Source organism: Macaca fascicularis, chromosome 20 (assembly GCF_037993035.2).
Source record: "Macaca fascicularis isolate 582-1 chromosome 20, T2T-MFA8v1.1".
Classification (NCBI taxonomy): Eukaryota; Metazoa; Chordata; class Mammalia; order Primates; family Cercopithecidae; genus Macaca; species Macaca fascicularis.
Window position 1 is genome coordinate 64,809,233 of NC_088394.1, and position 23,826 is coordinate 64,833,058.

The 23,826-nt window shown below is 48.6% G+C and overlaps 1 protein-coding gene and 1 long non-coding RNA gene across 2 annotated transcripts in view; both read left to right on the forward strand.

Annotated features, from left to right (window-relative positions):
* LOC135968736 (uncharacterized) overlaps nt 1-23,826 on the forward strand; it is a 257,419-nt gene that overhangs the window by 145,629 nt on the left and 87,964 nt on the right. The window lies entirely within an intron of this gene.
* Nucleotides 9,085-23,826, forward strand: part of CDH1 (cadherin 1) — a 103,756-nt gene continuing 89,014 nt past the window's right edge. Inside the window, exons 1-2 of the mRNA XM_005592359.5 lie at nt 9,085-9,256; nt 10,101-10,215. Of these exons, the coding sequence (XP_005592416.3) occupies nt 9,209-9,256; nt 10,101-10,215 (163 nt within the window). The 5' untranslated portion in view covers nt 9,085-9,208. The remainder of the gene's footprint in view (nt 9,257-10,100; nt 10,216-23,826) is intronic.

The window sequence follows — 23,826 nt, forward strand, 5'->3', positions numbered from 1 at the left end:
CTCACTGCAACCTCCGCCTCCTGGGTTCAAGCGATTCTCCTTCCTCAGCCTCCCAAGTAGTTAGGACTACAGGCACCTGCCACCAGGCCCAGCTAATTTTTTTTTTTTTTTTAGACAGGGTCTTGCTCTATTGCCCAGGCTGGAGTGTAGTGGTGTGATCTTGGCTCATGGCAAGCTCCACCTCCCGGGTTCACGCCATTCTCCTGCCTCAGCCTCCTGAGTAGCTGGGACTACAGGCGCCTGCCACCACGCCCAGCTAATTTTTTTGTATTTTTAGTAGAGACAGAGTTTTACTGTGTTAGCCAGGATGGTCTCCATCTCCTGACCTCGTGATCCGCCCGCCTTGGCCTCCCAAAGTGCTGGGATTACAGGTGTAAGCCTGTAATCCTGGTCTTGTATTTTCAATAGAGATGGGTTTTCACCAAGTTGGCCAGGCTGATCTCGAACTCCTGACCTCAAGTAATCTGCCTGCCTCAGCCTCCCAAAATGCTGGAATGACAGGCTTGAGCCACCACGCCCAGCCCCTCATGAGCTTCTTAAAGACAGGGACCATATTTTGTGTATCTCTTTGTTCCTAGTGTTAAGCAGAATGCTTGGCACATGGGAGTGCTTAATGAATGTTTGTTGTTTGAGCTAATGGATGGGAACAGCCATCATCCATGGTGCTAAAACCACAAGGTGAAGGGGCTGATGGAGAATTTGATAATGGAGAGATCTGCTGACACCTACAGAACCTTAGCATCCTGAAGGTGAGTCAGCAAGAGGGTTTCTTGCTTCCTGATGCAATGCTATGGGAAGCACCCAGCAACACTTATAAAATATTTTTGCGTAAAATATTGATCTGAATCAAGGCAAGCCTATATATCTCAGTACTAGTTCATGTTACATATGGGATTGAGGAACACATTTAAGGACACCTCAAAGATGCATTCAACCAAAACAAAATGCAGGGCTGGGCACAGTGGCTCACACCTGTAATCCCAGCACTTTGGGAGGCTGAGGCAGGCAGATCACTTGAGGTCAGGAGTTCGAGACCAGCCTGGCCAACATGGTGAAACCCATCTCTACTAAAAATACAAAAATTAGCTGGTCGTGGTGGCACTGGCCTGTAGTCCCAGCTACTGGGGAGGCTGACGCAGGAGAATTCCTTGAACCTGGGAGGCGGAGGGTGCAGTAAGCTGAGATTGCGCTATTGCATTCCAGCTGGGGCGAAGAAGTGAGACTCCGTCTCAAAAAAAAAAAAAAAAAAAAGCTGGACATCCTACAGTACAAATGACCCTGTGTTTTTGTTTTGTTTTGTTTTGTTTTTAAAGAAGTCCGTAAGTCTGCAATTACATCAAAATAGAAACAAACAAAGGATACATTCACTATCATAGTTGTGGTTTCACAGTGTATGCAAATACCAAAACTCATCAAATTGTATATTTTAAACATATGTAGTCAATTATACCTCAAAAAAGATGAACAAAAAGGGATGGGGAAGCTTATAGGTAAAAAGAGTCTTAAGAGGCATAACAGACAAAAGTAAAATGGGGCTCTTACTTGGATCTTGATTCAAACACTTTTTTTTATTTGAGACAGAGTCCCCTCTCTTGCCCAGGCTGGAGTGCAGTGGCGTGATCTCGCCTCACTGAAACCTCGACCTCCTGGGCTCAAGTGACCCTCTCACCTCAGCCTCCCTAGTAGCTGGGACCACAGGTGCGTGCCACCACACCAGGCTAATTAAAAATTTTTTTTTTGTACAGATGGGGTCTCCCTATGTTGCTCAGGCTGGCCTTGAACTCTTGAGCTCAAGCAGTCCTCCTACCTTGGCCTCCCAAAGTGTTGGGACTACAGGTGTGAGCCATCACACCCAACACAAACTATTCATAATTGTTTGCTGGGCGCGGTAGCTCATGCCTGTAATCCCAGCACTTTGGGAGGCCGAGGCGGGCAGATCATGAGGTCAGGAGTTTGAGACCAGCCTGACCAAGATGGCGAAACCCCCGTCTCTACTAAAAATACAAAAATTAGCCGGGCATTGTGGTACACACCTGTAATCCCAGCTACAGGCTGATTCTCATGAATCATTTGCACCTGGGAGGCGGAGGTTGCAGCGAGCTGAGATTGCACCACTGCACTCCAGCCTGAACAACAGAGAGAGACTCCATCCCAAAAAAAAAAAAAACCAAAAACCAAAAAAAAAAAAACCCAAAAACTGTTTAAAAGATATTTTTTAGAATGTGGCTTAGTCATTCAGTGATATTGAGGAATTACTGTGAATTGTATTAGGTGCTTTACTAATGGCAATGGCACGGGATCATGTTTCAAAGATGTCTTTCTCAGATATGCAGACTGAGATATTTACAGGAGAAATGTTATCTGGGATTTGCTTTAAAATATTATTTGGGCCAGGTGCGGTGGCTCACACCTTTAATCCCAGCACTTTGGGAGGCCAAGGTGGGTGGATCACCTGAGGTCAGGAGTTCGAGACCAACCTGACCAACATGGAGAAACCTCTTCTCTACTAAAAATACAAAATTAGCCAGGCGTGGTGGCGCATACCTGTAGTCCCAGCTACTGAGGAGGCTGAGGCAGGAGAATGGCTTGAATCCAAGAGGAGGAGGTTGTAGTGAGCCAAGATCACACCATTGCACTCCAGTCTGGACAACAAAAGGGAAACTCCATCTCAAAAAAAAAAATATATATATATATACAATTATAAAAAATAATTATATATATTATATATAAATATATATAATATATTTATATATTATGTATTGTATGTATTATGTATAATTTATAATTTATATATTATATATTTAAAATATATGAAAATATATAATATATAATATATATTTAAATATATATTATATATATAATAAAATAATATATATATAATATATATATTAGGGCTGGAGTTCAAGACCAGTATGACCAACATGGTGAAACCCTGTCTCTACTAAAAATACAAAACTTAGCCAGGCGTGGTGACGCATGCCTGTAATCCCAGCTATTTGGGAGGCTGAAGCAGGAGAATGGCTTGAACCCCAGGAGGCAGAAGTTGCAGTGAGCCGAGATCATGCCACTGCACTCCAGCACTCCAGCCTGGGTAACAAGAGCAAAACTCTATCTCAAAAAAAAAAAAAAATATATATATATATATATACACACACACACACACACACACACGCACACACACACACATATACATACACACACATATATATACACACATATATATACACATATATACACACACACATATATATATATAATTTGGGCGTGATGGCTCTTGTTTGTAATCCCAGCACTTTGGGAGGTTGAGGCAGGCGGATCGTTTGAGCTCAGGAGTTTGAGACCAGCCTGGGCAACACGATGAAACCTTGTCTCTACAAAAAATACAAAAATTAACCCGGTGTGGTGGGTCATGCCTGCCTTCTCAGCTACTTGGAAGGCTGAGGTGGGAGGATTGGCTTGAGCCCAGAAGGTCGTGGCTGCAGTAAGCCGAGATTGGGCCACTGTACTCCAGCCAGGGTGACAGAGTTAGACCCTGTCTCAAAAACAAACAAAAAATTCCTGCAAAGACAAAAATAAGAATGCAAAGTTACAAAGATGAAAGATTTGGTACAATTACAAAGTTTACAAAAGCTTTAAAAATTGCAAAAAACTACTGTTGGGGCTGGGTGATGAATACCTGGGGTTTCATTATACTATACATAGTGTGTGTTACACTATTTTCTTTACTTTGGGTTTTATATAAAACTGTTTTCTCTTGCAGACTGGAAGGGCGGCACCCCTATCAGTTAGCACCGTTTCAACTGGAGGTGGTATAGCCAGTTCCCACCCCTCCATGTTGGCAGGCAGCCAGGCCAGCAGAGGTGTCAGGAGCCTCTAGGAGTAGCAGGAAGGGAGCCTCCTCTAACCCACCTAGCCAGGAGCCTGATCAGGCTGCAATCCCTAGCAATTCCAATTTCTCTGGGGATTCCTCCCCAGTGGGGCTGGCGGTTGGACCCTTCTCCGCAGAGGCCCGGTGAGGGGCAACTCCCACCCCAGTCTGAACCCCATGACTGCACCCCTTGTCAGGAGATGAAAGGGAGAAGACTGCCTGAAGGATTAATCTTTAGCCTCCAGGCAGGCCAGTGGCCAAAACACCCAGGAAGTGAAAGTCTGTCCTCTGCCATAAGGAAACCTGGAGTCTGTGAGCCCATCATGCAGGGTCTGTTATCTGACAGGTGGCAGGTTCTCTTATCTACCTGCAGTGATCTCAAGGGCAAGGCCTCTGGCCAAACATTTCTTTTCCCCAGTGATGCCTGAAATTCCACTGTTAGCGCTGGATCTCAGCAAGATCTCAGAGAAAGCTCAACTCCCGGAGTTTGGGTTTTCCCCAGTTGAGATGTTAGGAAAACAATGGGCCTTATCACCTGCACGGACAGGTTTGTGTACAGTCTCAGGGGATTCACGGACCCTACCAGAGCCCAGCCACAGACAACAGGTTAAAACCCTGGACAGCATTTACAACTCCTCTGAAGGAAGAAAAGTCTTTCTCTAGAGCCCTCTTTAAAGTGCAGTCGGCCCTGGGAGGTTCGAAATGACGAACGTGGCCAGAGTGAAAGAATTTTTTCCAGTAGATGCAAGAGATAACCTGAGGAGCTTTAGTGGCGAGGGTGGGGGAAGGAGAGCCTGGGGGGAGGCGAGGCTCCGAGCAGCTCACAATTTTGCCTAGAACTGGAAAGGGAGTGTATTGGGCCAAGAAGGCTAATCACTCACCTTTGCAGAGTGTTTACAAGAACCTTATTAATTAAGTGCTATCAACATCCCCATTTTACATATGAGGAAACCAAAATGGTGGAGATAAAATGACTTATGCTGCTCAACTAATGGCAGAGCCAGAAGTGAATCCAGGCTGGAGTGAAGTGGCGTGGTCATGGTTCACTGAAGCCTCAACCTCCTGTGCTCAAATGATCCTCCTACTCCAGTCTCCAGAGTAGCTGGGACTACAGGCATGCACTGCTATGCCCAGCTAATTCATTCCAACTTCAGTGTATGTGCTGCCGAAGCGAGCACGCCCAGCTAATTCAAAATAATTTTTTGGGGGGAGATGGGGTTTCACCATGTTCCCAGACTGGTCTCAAACTCCTGGGCTCAAGTGATCTTCTCACCTCCCAACTAGCCTCCCAAAGTGCTGCGATTACAGTTGTGAGCCACCAGGCCCGCTGAGGTATCCCTGTTTGACAGAAGAGAAAACAGACGCGGGGCACAGTGGCTCACGCCTGTAATTCCAGCACTTTGGGAGGCTGAGGTAGGCGGATCACTTGAGGTCAGGAGTTTGAGACCAGCCTGGCCAACATGGCGAAGCCCCGTCTCTACTGAAATACAAAAATTAGCCAGGTGTGGTGACGGGTATCTGTAATCTCAGCTACTCAGGAGGCTGAGGCACAAGAATCTCTTGAAGCTGGGAGGCAGAGACTGCAGTGATCTGAGATCGCGCCATTGCACTCCAGTCGGGGCAACAGAGCAAGACCTTGTCACTAAATAAATAAATAAACAAACAGGATGCAGAGAGGCAATTCAGTGCGTTGTAAAAATCACACAGCACCTGTCTTCCACAAGGAGCCCCTCGGTGTTCCCACCTCACCCTGGACACCTGATCTACTCTTTAGAGCTCGGAGAAGGACTTGCGAGAAGTCTGAAGAACGCATCAGGCCTGGCCTGACTTTGCTGCCCCTAATTGTTTTCTAAAATCCTTTTTATTGAATTATCAGAGTGTAATGGAAGAGTCGATGAGAGTCGCTGCAGAGTTACAACGCCAAGGCTTGCTGGGTAGAAGCAAGTAAAGCCCTAAAGGCTCCCTGGGCCCAGCGATGGTATAAAATATGTATTTTTACATAACTGAGAGGAAAAAAATAAGCAGACAGTGCAGCCCCATGGGGGAAACGCCTCTTTCTGTATTTCCATTATCTTGTTCAAAGCATGATCCTAGTGGGAAAGGAAATACCGGAGCCTTTTCCCTCTGAGCCTCCTGGTGGGTTAAGAGCAGAGGGAGCCAAGATACAGACATCCAAAAGACCTGATTGGAAACCCATTAAAATTGAGGGGACAGGTTGGAGGGGGGGCGCTGGGCTATCCATAAATCATCTGCAGTTGAGAAATTACCCTCGATGGGCTCAGAGGCACCTTTAGCTCTGGGTGAAATATTCCAAACATGGCCTTCCCCAGGAGGAAGGGAAGTAGGGGGTGGACCTTTTGAAAGAGTCACCCCCACTTCAAATATTTATTGAGCAGTTGCTATGATGAGCCAAGAACTCTGCTTAGCAATTGTTTTTGTATTAGCTCATGCCAACTCACTTATACAAAGGAGAACACTGACTTCCCCAAGGTCACAGGGCTAGTGAGTGGCTGACTCCACTTAATGCTGTGTAGTTCTAACCAGGCTTGCAGGATAAAGGGAAAGGAGGTGCCCTTGTCGGGGTAGACTAGCCACCCAGATGTGGCTGGCCACAGGCAGTCAGACAGGGAAGTTGTCTGACCTAACATTTGCCTGTCTATTCTGTTTTTGTCTTTTGGTGGAGGACGGTGGGTGCTGGAGGGCCACTGGCACAGGACCTGAGACCTTTGGCCCCTATCTATTCTATTTTTGATCCTAAAATTATTTCACTGGGGACAGAATTCTCTGGAGAAGGTGGGGGTAGCCATGGTGTGGCTGTGGCATTAAGAGCCTCACTCTGGGGGTCAGAAGATCCTGGGTTCTGGTCTTTGGCTTTGACATTGACCTGCCTATGTGACATTGAACAAGTTATTTGCAAATCGTAGGTTTGGGTGAACTCTAAAGGTCTCTTCCAGGTCAACATCAAAAAACAGACTGAAAACTGCAGCTCCAGCTGGAAGACGGACCACATGAGATGAAGCTGATTGTTAGAAGAAAGGCCTGGAATCAGAGAGGTCGGTTCCAGTCCTGTGCCTCCTCTCATTGGCCTCAACCTCTCCAAGCTTCAGTTGCCCATCTATCAAATGAGAATAATAATACAGCTCTTGGGTTGTTTTGAAATGAGCTTAAATGAGCTGGTCAGTGGCTGGGCACAGTGGCTCATGCCTGTAATCCCAGCACTTCGGGAGGCCAAGGCAGGCGGATCTTCTGAGGTCAGGAGTCGGAGATCAGCCTGGCCAACATGATGAAACTCTGTCTCTGCTAAAAATACAAAAATTAGCCAGTTGTGGTGGCGCATGCCCGTAATCCTAGCTACTCAGGAGGCTGAGACAGGAGAACCACTTGAACCCAAGAGGCGAAGGTTGCAGTGAGCCAAGATCACACCATTGCATTCCAGCCTGGGAGACAGAGCAGGATTCCATCTCAAAAAAAAAAAAAAAAAAAAAAAAAAAAAAGAGCTGGTCAGTGTCAAATGCTTAGTACAGAGACTGGCACAGTAATCTTCAATGCCTAGCACCTATCGTTACTGTTTTTTTTTTTTTTGAGACAGACTCTCCCTCCGTCACCCAGGCTGGAGTGCAGTGGCGCGATCTCAGCTCACTGCAAGCTCTGCCTCCCGGGTTCACACCATTCTCCTGCCTCAGTCTCCCAAGTAGCTGGGACTATAGGCACCCACCACCATGCCTGGCTAATTTTTTGTATTTTTAGTAGAGATGGGGTTTCATTGTGTTAGCCAGGATGGTCTCGATCTCCTGACCTCGTGATCCGCCCGCCTCGGCCTCCCAAAGTACTGGAATTACAGGCGTGAGCCACTGCACCCGGCCCTGTTGTTACTATTTTTACCCCTCACTTCTGTACAGAGCATTTATGGCTCAAGAAACATTTGTCATTTATTGTATGGGAGCCTCACAACAACATAGGGAGACATTTCTGATCATTATTCCCATTAGGAGGGTGGAGAAACTGAGGCTTTGGGAGGTGGTCCTGACCTAGGGAATCAATTTGCTGACTCACTAACCCATGGAGCCCTGCAGTTAAAAAAAGACTAGATTAAAAAATAAGAACTCAATAAAGGGGCTGAGGCAGGAGTATCACCTGAGGTCAGAAATTTGAGATCAGCCTGGGCAACATAGTGAGATCCCGTCTCTAGAAAAATTTTTTTAAAAATTAGGCCACTTGAGGCAGGTTGCAGTGGCTCACGCCTGTAATCCCAGCACTTCAGGAGGCGGAAGAGGGTGGATCACCTGAGGTTAGGAGTTCCAGACCAGCCTGGCCGACACAGTGAAACCCCATCTGTACTAAAAATACAAAATTAGTTGGTCTGGTGGCACAAGCCTGTAGTCCCAGCTACTCAATAGGCTGAGACAGGAGAGTCGCTTGAACCCAGCAGGCAGAGGTTGCAGTGAGCCAAGATCGTGCCACTGCACTCCAGCCTGGGCAAGACAGAGTGAGACTCTGTCTCAAAAAACAAACAAACAAAACACACAAAAAATTAGGCTGCTAGCTCAGTGGCTCGTGGTTCACACCTATAAGCCCAGTACTTTGGGAGGCCAAGGAAGGAGGATCACTTCAGCCCAGGAGTTGGAGACCAGGCTGGGCAATATAGGGAGACACAGCGCCCCCACTGCCCCTGTCTGCCCCGACTCGTCTCTCTACAAAAAGACAAAAGAAAAAAAAAATTAGCCTGGTGTGGTCGTGTGCACCTGTACTCCCAGCTACTAGAGAGGCTGGGGCCAGAGGACTGTTTGAGGCCAGTTCAAGGCTGCAGTGAGCTGTGATCGCACCACTGCACTCCAGCCTGGGTGAAAGGGTGAGACCTCATTTCCAAAACAAACAAAAAAACAAAAACAAAAACAAACCCCAAAAAACAAAAGAACTCAGCCAAGTGTAAAAGCCCTTTCTGATCCCAGGTCTTAGTGAGCCACCAGCGGTGCTGGGATTCGAACCCAGTGGAATCAGAACCGTGCAGGTCCCATAACCCACCTAGACCCTAGCAACTCCAGGCTAGAGGGTCACCGGGTCTGCGCGAGGCCGGGGGGGCGGGCCGTTAGCTCCGTCCGGGGGAGGGGTCCGCGCTGCTGATTGGCTGTGGCCGGCAGGTGAACCCTCAGCCAATCAGCGGTACGGGGGGCGGTCCCTCCGAGGCACACCTGGCGGCAGCAGCGCACCCCAGTCTCAGTGGCGTCGGAACTGCAAAGCACCTGTGAGCTCGCGGAAGTCAGTTCAGACTCCAGCCCGATCCAGCCCGGCCCGATCCGACCGCACCCCGCCCCTGCCCTCGCTCGGCGTCCCCGGCCAGCCATGGGCCCTTGGAGCCGCAGCCTGTCGGCGCTGCTGCTGCTGCTGCAGGTACTTCGGGTCCCCTGCCTTGCGAGGGACGCGTGCGGGCCGCACACTCTGCGCCCCAGCCCCCCGCCCCAGCCCTGCGCCCCTTCCTCTCCCGTAGTCACCGCTTCCCTTCTTCCAAGAAAGTTCGGGTCCCGAGGAGCCGAGCGGCCTGGAAGCCTCGCGCGCTCCGGACCCCGCAGTGATGGGAGTGGGGCGTGGGTGGTGAGGGGCGAGCGCGGCTTTGCTGCCCCTCCAGCGCAGACCGAGGCGGGGGCGTCTGGCTTCCGAGTCCGCGGGGTGGGCTTGGGCTGGCGCGGGGGTCGTGGAGCGGGGTGTGGGGGGTGGGGTGTGGAGAAGGGGAGCCCCGGTGCAAGTCGAGGGGGAGCCAGGAGTCGTGGGGACGATCCTCGAGGGAAGGAGAGGGGCATCCGTAGAAATAAAGGCACCTGCTATGCCAAGAAAGGTCGTAAATAGAAGTGGGAGTCCCGGGGATAAGAAAGTGGGGTCGGGGGAGGTGGGAGCGCCCCTCGCTCTAAGGAGTGGTGCATTCCCGGTCTAAGGAAAGTGGGGTTGGGGAGAATAAAGACATCTCCAATAAAATGAGAAAGGAGACCGAAAAGAACGATGGGCTAGGTCTCGAGGGGGTGACTCGGCGGCCCCCTTCCGGGAGTTTCTGGGGGCTTGGCGGCCGTAGGTTTCGGGGTGGGGGAGGGTGACGTCGCTGCCCGCCCTGCCCGAGGTTGGGGGCGGGGGTCCTCCCCCAATCCCGACGCCGGGAGCGAGGGAGGGGCGGCGTTGTTGGTTTCGGTGAGCTGGAGGGAACCCTCCGAGTCACCCGGTTCCATCTACCTTTTCCCCACCCCAGGTCTCGTCTTGGCTCTGCCAGGAGCCGGAGCCCTGCCACCCCGGCTTTGACGCCGAGAGCTACACGTTCACGGTGCCCCGGCGGCACCTGGAGAGAGGACGCGTCCTGGGCAGAGGTGAGGGCGCGCCGCCGGTGTCCCTGGGCGGAGTAGGGTGGGGTTGGAAAGGGGCCGAGAAATTGCACTCCCACACCCCTGGGTTGGAATGGGCAAGCTCTCTCCTTGGCTCAAACGACACCCCTTGGAATTTACACAGATTTGGGGATCCAAACGTTTACGACTGAGCACTGGTGGAGGGGGTAGCCCTGCCTGGTTGTTAACCATGTTATAAAAAAGCAGAGGTTGAGGGCACTTACTAGAAGCCTTCGTATTTCTCTTATTGCCCTCAGCACTGTAGAGACAGTGTCCCATTTCAGACTGCAAAAACCTGGTGGGTGGGAAGGCTCCGGCAGGAATATTCCCGTTTTACAGATGAGCAAACCGAGGCTGAGAGGGTGACGTCTACTTGCCCAGGGTCAGCAGAGCAGGTATCTGAACTGGGACCTGACTCCCAAGCCCCATTAAGCACCATCTCTGGGATGACTGAAGAGCAGCTCTCTCTTGGTTACTGGGCTGTGGCTTTTGTTTATAGATATTAAAGCTTTTTTTTTTTTTTTTTTTTTTTTTTAAAAAAAAAAAAAAGGGTCTTGCTCTGTTTCCCAAGCTGGAGTGCAGTGGCACAATCACAGCTTACTGCAGCCTCCATCCTCTGGGCTCAAGTGATCCTTCCCACCTCAGTCTCCCTAGTAGCTGGTTATCACAGGCATGTGCCACCATACCTGGATAATTTTAACTTTTTTTTTTTTTGAAACGGAGTCTCGCTCTGTCACCCAGGCTGGAGTGCAGTGGCCGGATCTCAGCTCACTGCAAGCTCCGCCTCCCGGGTTTACGCCATTTTCCTGCCTCAGCCTCCCGAGTAGTTGGAACTACAGGCGCCCGCCACCTCGCCCGGCTAGTTTTTTGTAGTTTTTAGTAGAGACGGGGTTTCACCGTGTTAGCCAGGATGGTCTCGATCTCCTGACCTCGTGATCCGCACGTCTCGGCCTCCCAAAGTGCTGGGATTACAGGCTTGAGCCACTGCGCCCGGCCAATTTTAACATTTTTTTAAGGCTGGGCGCAGTGGCTCACACCTGTAATCCCAGCACTTTGGGAGGCCGAGGCGGGTGGATCACAAGGTTAGGAGTTCGAGACCAACCTGGCCAACATGATGAAACCCTGTCTCTACTAAAAAAAATACAAAAATTAGCTGGGCATGGTGGCGTGCACCTGTAATCCTAGCTACTCAGGAGGAGGCAGGAGAATTGCTTGAACCCAGGAGGTGGAGGTTGCAGTGAGCTGAGATAGTGCCACTGCACTCGAGCCTGGGTGACAGAGCAAGACTCTGTTCCAAAAAATAAACTAAAATAAATTTTTTTTAGAAACAGGAGTCTCTCCATGTTGCCCAGGCTGGTGTCGAACTCTTGGGCTCAAAGGATCCTTCTGTCTCAGCCTCCCAAAGTGCTGGGATTGCAGGCCTGAGACACTGTGCCTGAACCAAAATACCTTGTTACAGGTACTGTTTCCCCCAAGAAATAATGATTTTTTTTTTTTGAGACAGAGTTTTAATCTTGTTGCCTAGGCTGGAGTGTTGTAATGGTGTGATCTCAGCTCACTGCCACCTCTGGCTCGCAGGGTCAAATGATTCTCCTGCCTCAGCCTCCTGAGTAGCTGGGATTACAGGTGCCCACCACCATGCCCAGCTAATTTTTTGTATTTTTAGTAGAGAAGGAGTTTCACCATGTTGGCCAGGCTGGTCTTGAACTCCTGACCTCAGGAGACCACCTGACTCAATTTCCCAAAGTGCTGGGATTACAGGCATAAGCCACCATGCCTGGCCAGGAATAATTATCTTTTTTTTAAAAAAAAAGCATGGTAGTTCTGACTCAGGATGAAAATGCATACACCCAATGTACTTCTAGGCTTATCTTTGTGATAATCTAGAGTTTGCTTTGTTCCACTCCACTGTTGTCCAGGGAGCAAGGGAAGGGGCTAGTTTCTCTTCTGAATTCACTGAATCCCGAGTGCTTACTTTATATCAAACCACTTTCTCCTCTCTCATGATTTTAGTTGATTGGATATCACAATAAAAGGCATATTTTTTTTTAAGGAGAAATCACCCACAATTCCCCTGAGGGAACACCTCCATTGTGTCTATTCTTCTGGTCTTTGACCACATGAATCTTTAGCAATCATGCTGTTGTCTTTAAATTTTTTTTTGAACTTGGAAGTCATTCGAAGTTTTTTTTTGTTTTGTTTTGTTTTTTTTTTTTTTTTTGAGACGGAGTCTCACGCTGTTGCCCAGGCTGGAGTGCAGTGGCGCGATCTCGGCTCACTGCAAGCTCCGCCTCCCGGGTTCCCGCCATTCTCCTGCCTCAGCCTCCTGAGTAGCTGGGACTACAGGCGCCCGCCACCGCGCCCGGCTAATTTTTTGTATTTTTTTAGTAGAGACGGGGTTTCACTGTGGTCTCGATCTCCTGACCTTGTGATCCGCCCGCCTCGGCCTCCCAAAGTGCTGGGATTACAGGCTTGAGCCACCGCGCCCGGCCTCATTCGAAGTTTTTTACAGAGAAACTACAGCTCGACTGATGAAGTATATTTGCTCTGTGTGCTCTAGAGCTTTCTATTGGATCAGAAGTTATCTAAAACTCCTGGGCTCAAGTGAGTCACCCACCTTGGCTTCCCAGAGTGCTGGGGATTGAATATTTTGATGTCAGTAGGCATTGAGGAGCGTCTTCTTGGGGGAGGCAAGCTTGATCTAGCCTTGGAGAGCAAGGCAGGGGCTAGAAACGAGCTTGTATCTGAGCGTGTGTCTGGCGTGGCCCAGTGCTAAGGCTGGTGATTTTGTTTTCCTGCACCAAGATACTTGGTAGCACCAAGGGTAGGTTGGTCTGGTTTTTATTTCTCCCTTCTAAGCTCCTGTGTCTGACCAATAATGTTATTACATATTAACACTAATATTATAATAATTAATAGTGACACATATTCACTTTTGCCTCAGACTCTGGGGCAAGTGCTTCACATATCTTACCTCATTTAGTCTTCACTAGAACATTAGGAGCGTGGGCAGTATTATTCTTCCTACTTTGTAAGTAAGGAAACTGAGGCATAAAGCAATTCTGTAATCTGATCCACAGTTGGTCTTTTCTCTTCCTTTTTCCCCTTGTTTTTCACCTCAATAACCTGAAAAAACAAAAACAAAAAAGGTGTTTGGGGAATTAGTGTCCAGCGTGAAGTAAGCTGAGAATGGAGGTGTTGATAGTGTGGGACCTCCGAGAGGGGGTGATGATGATGGAGACGGGTCAGACGCGGGGGAGGTGGGGGGAACCCTGGGGCTGCTGGTTTAGTGGGAAGAGGCAGCCTCTACACAGAATCCACAGGCCTCTGGTGTGGTTGGTTTCAGTTCCCTTTATGTTCACAGACCTTCACCCCCACATAACAGTTTTCCTGACATTTAATATTTGTTTTGGCTTTTTTGGACTGTGGGTCTCCTTGTATCAGTCCAATGTGGAATCGCCCCAGGATGGAAGTGCCCTTGTGGTAAAATCACACGTTCGATCTCAGGAGCTGGCTTGTGATTTTAAAAGCCAGATAAGACTTGGGATGTGGCCTGACTCTCTTTGGACAGTGCAGGGAAGTGAAGGGATGGATGTAACATAGGCACCAGATTTAGACATTGACTTTGTGAAGAATTACTCCATGGGAATTTTGAAACTTGAAACCTGTCACTTTTTGTGCACTGGTAGCTGTAGGGTCTTAACTCAGGGGACTTTGGAGTGGTTTGCTAGGGTCATTCCTCTGCCCCATGCCATGGCTGACCCCATGATCTCAACCTTGTATTTATTCTATTGATTTCTCTCCAGCTTCTAGAATGAAGACCGTTAAAAAAAAAAAAAAAAAAAAAACTGAACCATAATAAACCAGTTGTTTTTTTTTTTAATTTTTGAGATGGAGTTTTGCTCTTGCTGCCCAGCCTGGAGTGTAGAGGTGCGATCTCAGCTCACTGCAACCTCTGCCTCCTGAGTTCAAGCGATTCTCCTGTCTCAGCCTCCTTAGCAGCTGGGATTACAGGCACATACCACCATGCCTTTGTATTTTTAGTAGAGACAGAGTTTCATTGTATTGGTCAGGCTGGTCTCGAACTCCTGACCTCAGGTGATCTGCCTGCCTTGGCCTCCCAAAGTGCTGGGATTACATGTGTGAGCCACCATGCCTGGCCAATAAACCAGTTCTTTAGAGTTGCTGCTTATTTTCCTTCTTCATAGCACACACCGGTTTGAGAAACCCAGGCTATTAGACAGTTTGGGATCTCTAAAGTAGTAGCCTAGTTACCACAGTTGTAAGTTAATTCAGGGGCGGAAGAAAGAAAAGCTGGCCGGCTTTGCCAGTGATTGTTTTCTTCCTTTGCTTGCTCTGCAGTCTGGCCTTGGAAACACATGGCCTATATTTCAGTGTTGAGGTTTGGCTGCTTGAGGGGTTGACCTCAAGCATTAAATACACCCATTTCCCCTCCTTTTTTTCTTGAGACGGAGTCTCGCTCTTTTGCCCAGACTGGAGTGCAGTGATGTGATCTCGGCTCACTGCAACCTCCGCCTCCCGGGTTCCAGCGATTCTCCTGCCTCAGCCTCCCGAGTAGCTGGGATTACAGGTATCCGCCTCCATGCCTGGCTAATTTTTGTATTTTTAGTAGAGACAGGGTTTCACCATGTTGGCTAGGCTGGTCTACAATCTGGAGTTTTGCTCTTGTTCCCCAGGCTGGGCAAACTCCTGGCCTCAGGTAATCCACCGGCCTTGGCCTCCCAAAGTGCTGGGATTACAGGCGTGAGCCATTAATCCCAGCCATATCCCCTCCTTTCTGAAGGATGTGCTGAAAGGTTCAGAAAACAGTATGCAGGCCCCCTAATACAATTAGACTTTTAAAAAGCAAACCCGGAAACCAGCTTTGGGATCACCTTACATCATCAGATCCCCACTCCCTACCCCTCAAACTCCTAAAAGTCACTTCCCCAATTACTCATGTCTGTGACAAAGGTTGATCTGTGAAAGGAGACCAGTGGGCCACCCTTCTGGCCTTGCCTTTGTGTCTCTGGAGGTGCGGAGGTGGAAAGTCTTGGGCCTGGCAAGGCCATTTAAGGAAGGCTGGCTGCTGCTTCCTCCCAGTGGGGCCCTGCCTGCCCCTCTCTGCCAGGTGGTTATGGAAATCCCTATTTGCTCTCCTGGGCTTTTTATTGGGTGAGGCTTTTCTTCCGAAATGCTCACCTTGTGTCTTATACATTCCTTTCCAAAGTAACCCCAGATACACCAGAGGCTGAAGCTCTCCTATCTCTCAGAAGCTGCCCAGACCCTAAAATCCCCAAGAGGCACCTGTCCCAATCCAATCCTTGCTGGGTTTCTTTCTTTCTTTCTTTCTTTTTTTTTTTTTTTGAGATGGAGTATCACTCTGTCGCTCAGGCTGGGGTGTAGAGAGGTACGATCTCAGCTCACTGCAACCCCCACCTCCAATGTTCAAGCGATTCTCCAGCCTCAGCCTCCTGAGTAGCTGGGATTACAGGTGTGCCCACAAGCAGGCCCGGCTAATTTTTCTATTTTTAGTAGATTCGGGGTTTCACCATGTTGGTCTTGAACTCCTGAGCTCAAAGTGATCTACCTGCCTCAGCCTTCCAAAGTGCTGGGATTACAGGCGTGAGCCACCGAGCCGGGCCCCTTACTGGGTTTCTATCCTGCCTCAGCTCTATCTCCTTTGGGGGCACAAGGCTTTCTTTTTTTTTTTTTTTTTTTTTTTACTTTTTTTTTTTTTTTGAGACGGAGTCTCGCTCTGTCGCCCAGGCTGGAGTGCAGTGGCGCGATCTCGGCTCACTGCAAGCTCCACCTCCCGGGTTCACGCCATTCTCCTGCCTCAGCCTCCCGAGTAGCTGGGACTACAGGCGCCCACAACCGCGCCCGGCTAATTTTTTTTGTATTTTTAGTAGAGACGGGGTTTCACCGTGGTCTCGATCTCCTGACCTTGTGATTCGCCCGCCTCGGCCTCCCAAAGTGCTGGGATTACAGGCGTGAGCCACCGCGCCCGGCACAAGGCTTTCAAGAATGGATTCTTCAGCGAGGAAGTACAGGAAAGCCAGGTTTGAATTTTAGCCACTAGCTATTTGACTTTGAATAAGTCACTTTACTTCTATGAGCCTCAGTTTTCCCACTTGTAAAATGGGGCGGTAATACTTATTGATCTGTTATGAAAATTAAGTATGCATATTCATTCATTTAGTTCACAAAGGTGAGTGCCTGTTGTGTGTTAGCTCCAGGCTGAACCCTGAGGTTACGGCAGATTGGATGGAACATACGTGCCAGTGGGAAGGAACGTTAAGAGAGAAAGCAGAATAATTTCAACAGTGATTGATATTTCCTAGGGACACAGTAAACTCTCAGTGTTATTTTGAGCAAATGAATGAACACATGAATAAATCACTATCTTGGCCAATGTTTTTCACTCTCAGACTCTATGGACTTGGTCCAGCCGTTAAGGTTGATTGTAAATGGGCAGGGAAGAATTTGATCGGTTAGAACCTTCCTTTATGCTCTGTGTGTGCCGGGGATACTGTGTTCATAGCTTCCCTCTGACAACTGTGGAGGGCGGGGAGGGAGATCTCAAACCTGAATCTGGAAATGGGAGGGCATATAGTCATTTTTAAGTGTTTTCCACCTTTGGTCAAATAAAAAGAAATCTGTGGTGCATGCTCACTCGCTGTTTCTCTAGCCCCATCTCTAGCTATCTCTCTCTCTTTCTTTCTCTCTTCCTCTTTGTTAAGGTAAGTTTCCCTAGGCCAGGGATCCCAGTGTCCCAGCTTGTTCTTGTTACTGTTGGGGGTTGTAGGCCTCCTCCCTTTCTGCACTTTTCATCGTCCTCCTTCCTTCCTCTTACCTGCCTGCAATCCTCCACTTCTGCCCAAGGTTTGGGCGGCATCTTCCCCAAATTCAAAAGGTTCTTGAGTCAGACTGCTTAGATTTAAGTCTAGACGGTGTGCCTTCCCAGCCTAGGGACATCAGCTGAGGACTTACTTTCCCTCTCTGTAAAATGGGCATAATAGCACGGAGACATCATAGGATGGTATGTCAAGCGTTCAGTGAATATGAAATATTAGAGCCCCAGGAGGACTTGGTGCTGTCTGTTTGAAAGTCTCCCACGTTTTACCTTTGGTTCAAAAGATCCCCTGCGCTCCCTCTCACCCAGCAAACCAGCCAAACCAGTTTCTTCACCCTGCCTGCTTCTGTGTTAAGCAAAGAGTGCACTGCAAACAGTGACTAAGCCTACTGCCTTTGTTGGGAAGAAACTGGCATTTTCTTGCTTGCCACTGTGCAGGGTGCTCAGGGTGGACTGGAACAGGTTTGTTGTGGCTTAAGAAAGGGGACCTGCTCATGGAGGTTGTGTAGAACTGGGATGGGAAGAGTGGGGCAAGTTGTAGCTAGGGCCGGGGGAGTCAGGATGATCTTGAACTTGTCAGCTTCTGCTTGGCTTTTAAAATATTTCAGGCCAGATAGATGTGGTGGCTCACACCTATAATCCCAGTGCTTTGGGAGGCCGAGGCCGCAGGATTACTTGGGCCCAGGAGTTTGAGACCAGCCTGGGCAACATGACGAGACCCCCATCTGCACAAAGATTAAAAAAAAAAATTTAGCCAGGCATGGTGGCATGCACCTGTGGTCCTAGCATCAAAAAAAGACAAAAATTTGCTGGGCGTGGTGGCATGTGCATGTAGTCCCAACTACTCAGGAGGCTGAGGTGGGGTGATTGCTTGAAGCCTGGGAGGTCGAGGCTGCAGTAAGCCATGATTGCACCACGGCACTCCAGCTTGGGTGATAGAGATCCTGTCACAAAAAAAAAAAAAAAAAAGTGTGTGTGTGTGTGTGTGTGTGTGTGTATATATATATATATTTCATGATGCACATGCTTAAGAATACCTGTCTGTTCTCCCACTGCCAAAAATGCTGTGTGCCAGCCACTGAGATCCTTGTGGTTAAAAATCAAATCACCTGGGGTACTTTATGCAGACTTGCCCTCTTGCAGATTCACTGAAAGCCAATCTCCGAGGGTGGAGATCTGAACTTGACATTTATTTATTTATTTATTATTTATTTATGAGATGAAGTCTTGCTCTGTCACCCAGGCTGGAGTGCAATGACACGATCTCAGCTCACTGCCACCCCCGCCTCCTGGGTTCAAGCAATTGTCGTGCCTCAGCCTCCCAAGTAGCTGGGATTACAGGCATGCACCACTATGCCTGGCTAATTGTTTTGTATTTTTGTAGAGACAGGGTTTCACCATGTTGGCCAGGCTGCTCTCCAGCTCCTGACTTCAAGCGATCTGCCTGCCTCAGCCTCCCAAAGTGCTGGGATTGCAGGCGTGAGCCACCACGCCTAGCCTTGAACTTGACATTTTTAAAAGCTCCTCGGGCCAGGCGCGGTTGGCTTACGCCTGTAATCTGCACTTTGGGAGGCCGAGGCAGGCAGATCACGAGGTCAGGAGTTTGAGACTAGCTTGACCAACACGGTGAAACCCCGTCTCTACTAAAAATAGAAAAAAATCAGCTGGGCGTAGTGCTGTGTGCCTGTAATCCCTGCTACTTGGGAGGCTGAGGCAGGAGAATTGATTGAACCCAGGAGGTGGAGAATGCAGTGAGCTGCGATTGTGCCACTGCACCCTAGCCTGGGTGACAAAGTGAGACTCTGTCTCTAAATAAATAAATAAATTAGCAAGCTCCTCAGATATCTGCTGCCACCCAATGCATTTCCCTGGGCAACCCCAGGGGCTAGATGTTCGATGAGTAGATACCCCAACTGGGATGTGGGCACCTGGTTGTCCAGCCCGAGGCCAGGAATCCCAAGGCACACCCTTGATCAGGGAGGGATGAGGCTGGTACTTCTGCCATGCCCAGGATTGAGAACTCTGTGGATGCAAAGAGGGGGTGGATGGGAGGCTGGGTGCGGTGACTCACGGCTATAATCCCAGCACTTTGGGAGGCCAAGGTGGGCAGATCACTTGAGGTCAGGAGTTTATGACCATCCTGGCCAACATGGTGAAACCCTGTTTCTACTAAATATAAAAAAAGTTAGCCAGGCATGGTGGTACATGCCTGTAATCCCAGCTACTTGGGAGACTGAGGCAAGAGAATTGCTTGAACCTGGGAGGTGGAGGTTGCGGTGAGTGGAGATTGTGTCATTGCACTCCAGCCTTGGTGACAGAGCGAGACTCCATCTCAGAAAAATAAAAGAAAAAACCAAAGTGTGGTGGATGGGCATGGGAGTGGGGGACCCAGAGAAGTAGCCAGTGCACCCAGGCCTAAGACTCACCCCCTATGCTCAGGGAGATTCCAGAAAAGCTCCGAGAGAGACCTCTCAGCGGGTAACTCGAGTAGGCTCCGAGAATGCCACTGGAGTGAGAATGTGTTCAGAGGATGCCAGGAGTGGTCAGTTTCACCTGCTGGGCCTTGATGAGTAAGAGGGCGTCTTCCATGCAAGGAAAGGGAAAGGGCACTCCAGGAGGAGGAAGTGGGGTGCCCAAAGGTGTGGCGGGGTCATGGAGGCAGAAGGCTGGAGCTCTGCCATCCTGAACATGGAAGGAGGAGGGAGGAGAGGGTCCTGGGATGAGGCTGCAGAGGCAGCTGGGCGGGGTTACCTGTGGGCCTTGGGTCGTGGTTCATGGAGGGTTTTCTCTTTCTGGTCTTTTCATAGGCAAATTATTCACTTGGTTAAAAAATAAGTTTAAATATACATCTTCATATATATATGAAAAAGCTTATGTATATGTCTATATGGCAGACAGTGAAGTCTCCTTCCCACCCCAATCCATGCTTCACTCAGTTCTTCCCCAGGGCACAGGGAACCGATTTCATTAGTCTCCTGTGTATCCTTTGTAGGGTTTCCTTATGGAAATACAAACATAGTCTTGTTTCATTATGCCAGTGTAAATTCCTAACATATGATCCTTTTACACAAAGCATGGCATATGATAGCACTGCTCCGTACCTTGTTTTTCTCCCAACAATATATCTGTGTGTTCTCTCTCTCTCTCTCCGCACATATCTTCCCTAGACCGAGTCTTGCTCTGCTGTCCAGGTTGGAGTGCAGAGGCGCAATCTCAGCTTGCTGCAATCTCCGCCTAGTTCAAGTGATTCTCATACCTCAGTCTCCTGAGTAGCTGAGTCTACAGGCACATGCCACCACATCCGGCTAAGTTTTGTATTTTTTAGTAGAGATGGGGTTTCACCATGTTAGCCAGGCTGGTCTCAAGCTCCTGGGCTCAAGCAATCCACTTGCCTTGGCCTCTCAAAGTGCTAGGATTACAGGCGTGAGCCACCGTGCCCAGCCTATTTTTATTTAAAAAAAAAAAAGTTTTTTTAATATTTACTTTTTTTTTTTTTTTTGAGACGGAATTTCGCTCTTGTTGCCCAGGCTGGAGTCCAATGGTGCAATCTCCACTCACCACAACCTCCACCTCCCAGGTTCAAGTGATTATCCTGCTTCAGCCTCCTGAGTAGCTGGGATTACAGGCATGTGCCACCACACCTGGCTACTTTCGTTTTTTTTTTTTAGTAGAGACAGGATTTCTCCATGTTCGTCAGGCTGATCTCCCGACCTCAGGTGATCCGCCCGCCTCGACCTCCCAAAGTACTGGGATTAGAGGCATGAGCTACCGCGTCTGGCCTTTTTAAAAATTTTTAATTTTAATATCCGAGGGTACAAAATTGGTGTGTATATTTGTGGGGTATGTTCTTTTATTTTCCTTTTATAGCTATCTGCATCATAGGTTATTTAGCCAGTCCCTGATAGATGGACACTGGGACACTGGGTAGTGTCCTATCTTTTAGGAGACAGGACTGCAGAAAGTAACCTGGGATATACGTTTTTTTCTACACATTCTGGTGTATCTGGAAGATGAATATCCATGGGTGAGCCTGCTGGGCCCAGGTATGTGCATTTGTGATTTTGGCAGATACTGCCTTCCACAAAGACTGTGATCCATCTGCACATCAGCGTCTAGAGATGGTCGCTTCCTACTGTCCCAATGGAGGTTTTGAGCACGAGGTTGGGAGAGGTGTTATGTGCCTGCCTGTCTGAAGATAAAACAGTTTTTTTTGTTTTTGTTTTGAGATGGAGTCTCACTCTCGTTGCCCAGGCTGGAGTGCAATGGTGCAATCTTGGCTCACTGCAACCTCCGCCTCCTGGGTTCAAGTGATTCTCCTGCCTCACCTTCCTGAGTAACTGAGTACGGGTGCCCGCCACCATGCCTGGCTAATTTTTGCGCTTTTAGTGGAGATGGGATTTCATCATGTTGGCCAGGCCGGTCTTGAACTCCTGACCTCGGGTGATCCACCTGCCTTGTCCTCCCAAAGTGCTGGGATTACAGGCATGAGCCACCGTGCCCTACCAATAATACAGTTTTGATTTGGGGGAAGGTTTCCAGCACCTAAGTGGTTCTAAACAAGAAGTAATGCCAGCAGCTTCTAGAATGTTCCTTTGGACCAACACTGGAAACAGGAGAAAGAGGAACAAGTTGGGGGAGGAAAATTAGTTCTTGGTGAGGAATATATTGAGTTTGAGTGTCTGAAGGACCCAGAGGTGGAGTTTTCGAAGGGGTATTTGGGAATGTCAGCTCTGTGCTTGGAAGAATGTGAAGTACCAGTTTAAAGAAGGATTTGTATAGGATAGTGGTCTTTTTTCCTTAATCTCTGTCAATAGATACAGAGAGTTTTCAGAGACCTCACAAGCTGGAGGATTAAATGATAGAAGGTGTTTATTTGGAGAGTGTTTACTTGAAGGTGGCCAGCAGATGAAAGACAAATATTTGTATCCATTTGCACAGGGTTAGAGAGTGGGTCCTGCCAGCGACCTTGCAGACTTGACAGTTAGTCCTCCCTGTGGTCCAAGGTGGGGAACTTTCATCATCCCGTACTCTAGAAGAGGAATCAGGCTCAGAGGCTGTACTGCTTGCCCCCAAGTCACCCCGCCAGGTAATGGCAGTGCTGGGGCTGCAGGCCGGGCCTTTCATCTTCCAAAACCAGGTCTCTCATCCAGTTCCCTCTACTACCCTGTTGCCAAACTCAGCACCTTCAGTGGGACTTGATTCACCTTTCTAAAGGAAATGTGAACCCTCCTTCCCTTTGGAGAAGCTGTCATTTACCTTTTCATCTCACTGATTTTATTTATTTGATTTTATGATTTTTTAAAAGAAACAGAGTCTTGCTCTGCTGCCCATGCTGGAGTGCAGTGGTTTGAATTCCTGGGCTCAAGCAATCCTCCCATCTTGGCCTCTCCAAGTGCTGGGATTACAGGTGTGAGCCACCAGGCCTGGCCTGCCTCTCACTAATTTTGATTGTGATGCTAGAATTCAGCTTTTTTTTTTTTTTTTTTTTTTTTAATGCCTTTGGAAGGCCTCTTTTGTCTTTTGCTTATGGGCAGTTTCAGCTGGTTTCCCTCTTGATCTTCACTTCCAAATAAATGCTAGCTGAACGGCACTTCTCTTTCTTTCGGTCTCTTTCAACTCTCTGGGTCCTAGAAAATCTATTTATATTGGCCTTCAAGACTTGGGAGTGTGGGCACAGGGAAACCGCCCTAGAGAAACTCTTGTTCCAAATGAGACCTATTGAAGGTGCTTGGGCCAGGCAGGTACCTGGGGCGTGACTCTTGCTGCTGAAAGAGGGAAAGTTACTACTGGGACCTAATGGGGCCTGCCCAGAAGGGTTGAACCTGTTCCACATGAGCAAGATCATAAACGGTGGCCAGCTCAGGACCCCGTGGGATAATTGGTCAAGTTCTAGATAATAATTAGCTGGCTTTGTAATTAGGAGAGCTTGTAACAAGTCAAAAGCCTTTCGAATTTACTTGACCTGGGCAAGTTCAAGAAGAAGAAGAAGAAGAAGAGCACCTGATTCTGTGGTTTGGCATTCAGACACGCCGGTACACCTTCTCTCTCCTTGTTTTTTTTTTTTTTTTTTTTTAAAGACAAGAGTCTCTCTCTCTGTCGCTCAGGCTGGAGTACAGTGGAGCCATCTTGGCTCACTTTAGCCTCGACCTCCCGAGCTCAAGCAATCCTCCCACCTCAGCCTCCCAAGTAGCTGGGACCACAGACACATGCCACCATGCCCAGCTAATGTTTACAGTTTTTTTTAGAAAAGGGATCTCACTATATTGCCCAGACCGGTCTGGAACTTCTGGGCTCAAGGGATCTTCCCACCTTGGCCTCCCAAAGTGCTGGATTTACAGGCATGACGCCCAGCTGTTTTCTCTATTCCTAAAAGAGAAGTTTCAGCATGTCTTCACCTTCATTGTCGCGGCAGCTTCCTTCCTGGTCTCCCCACTTATTCCTTCCGCTTCCCCCAAGCCAGTCTTTTCTTCATCCATCAGTCAGAGTTGATGGTTTTTAAAAATTAAGTTAGAAAATATCACTCCTGCTCAAAATTACCCACGGTTCCCCATTTCAAACAAAATAAGCGCCTAAGTCCTTTCTATGACTTCTGAGGCTTCACTGATCTGTCCTTTGACTCATGTACCTGGGGTCCTCATCTCCTCCCACTCTTCCGTATGCTCACTTTGTCCAACAACTTTGTTTCCTGGTTATACTTAGAACACACTACACACTCTTCTACCTCAGGGCCTTTGCACTGG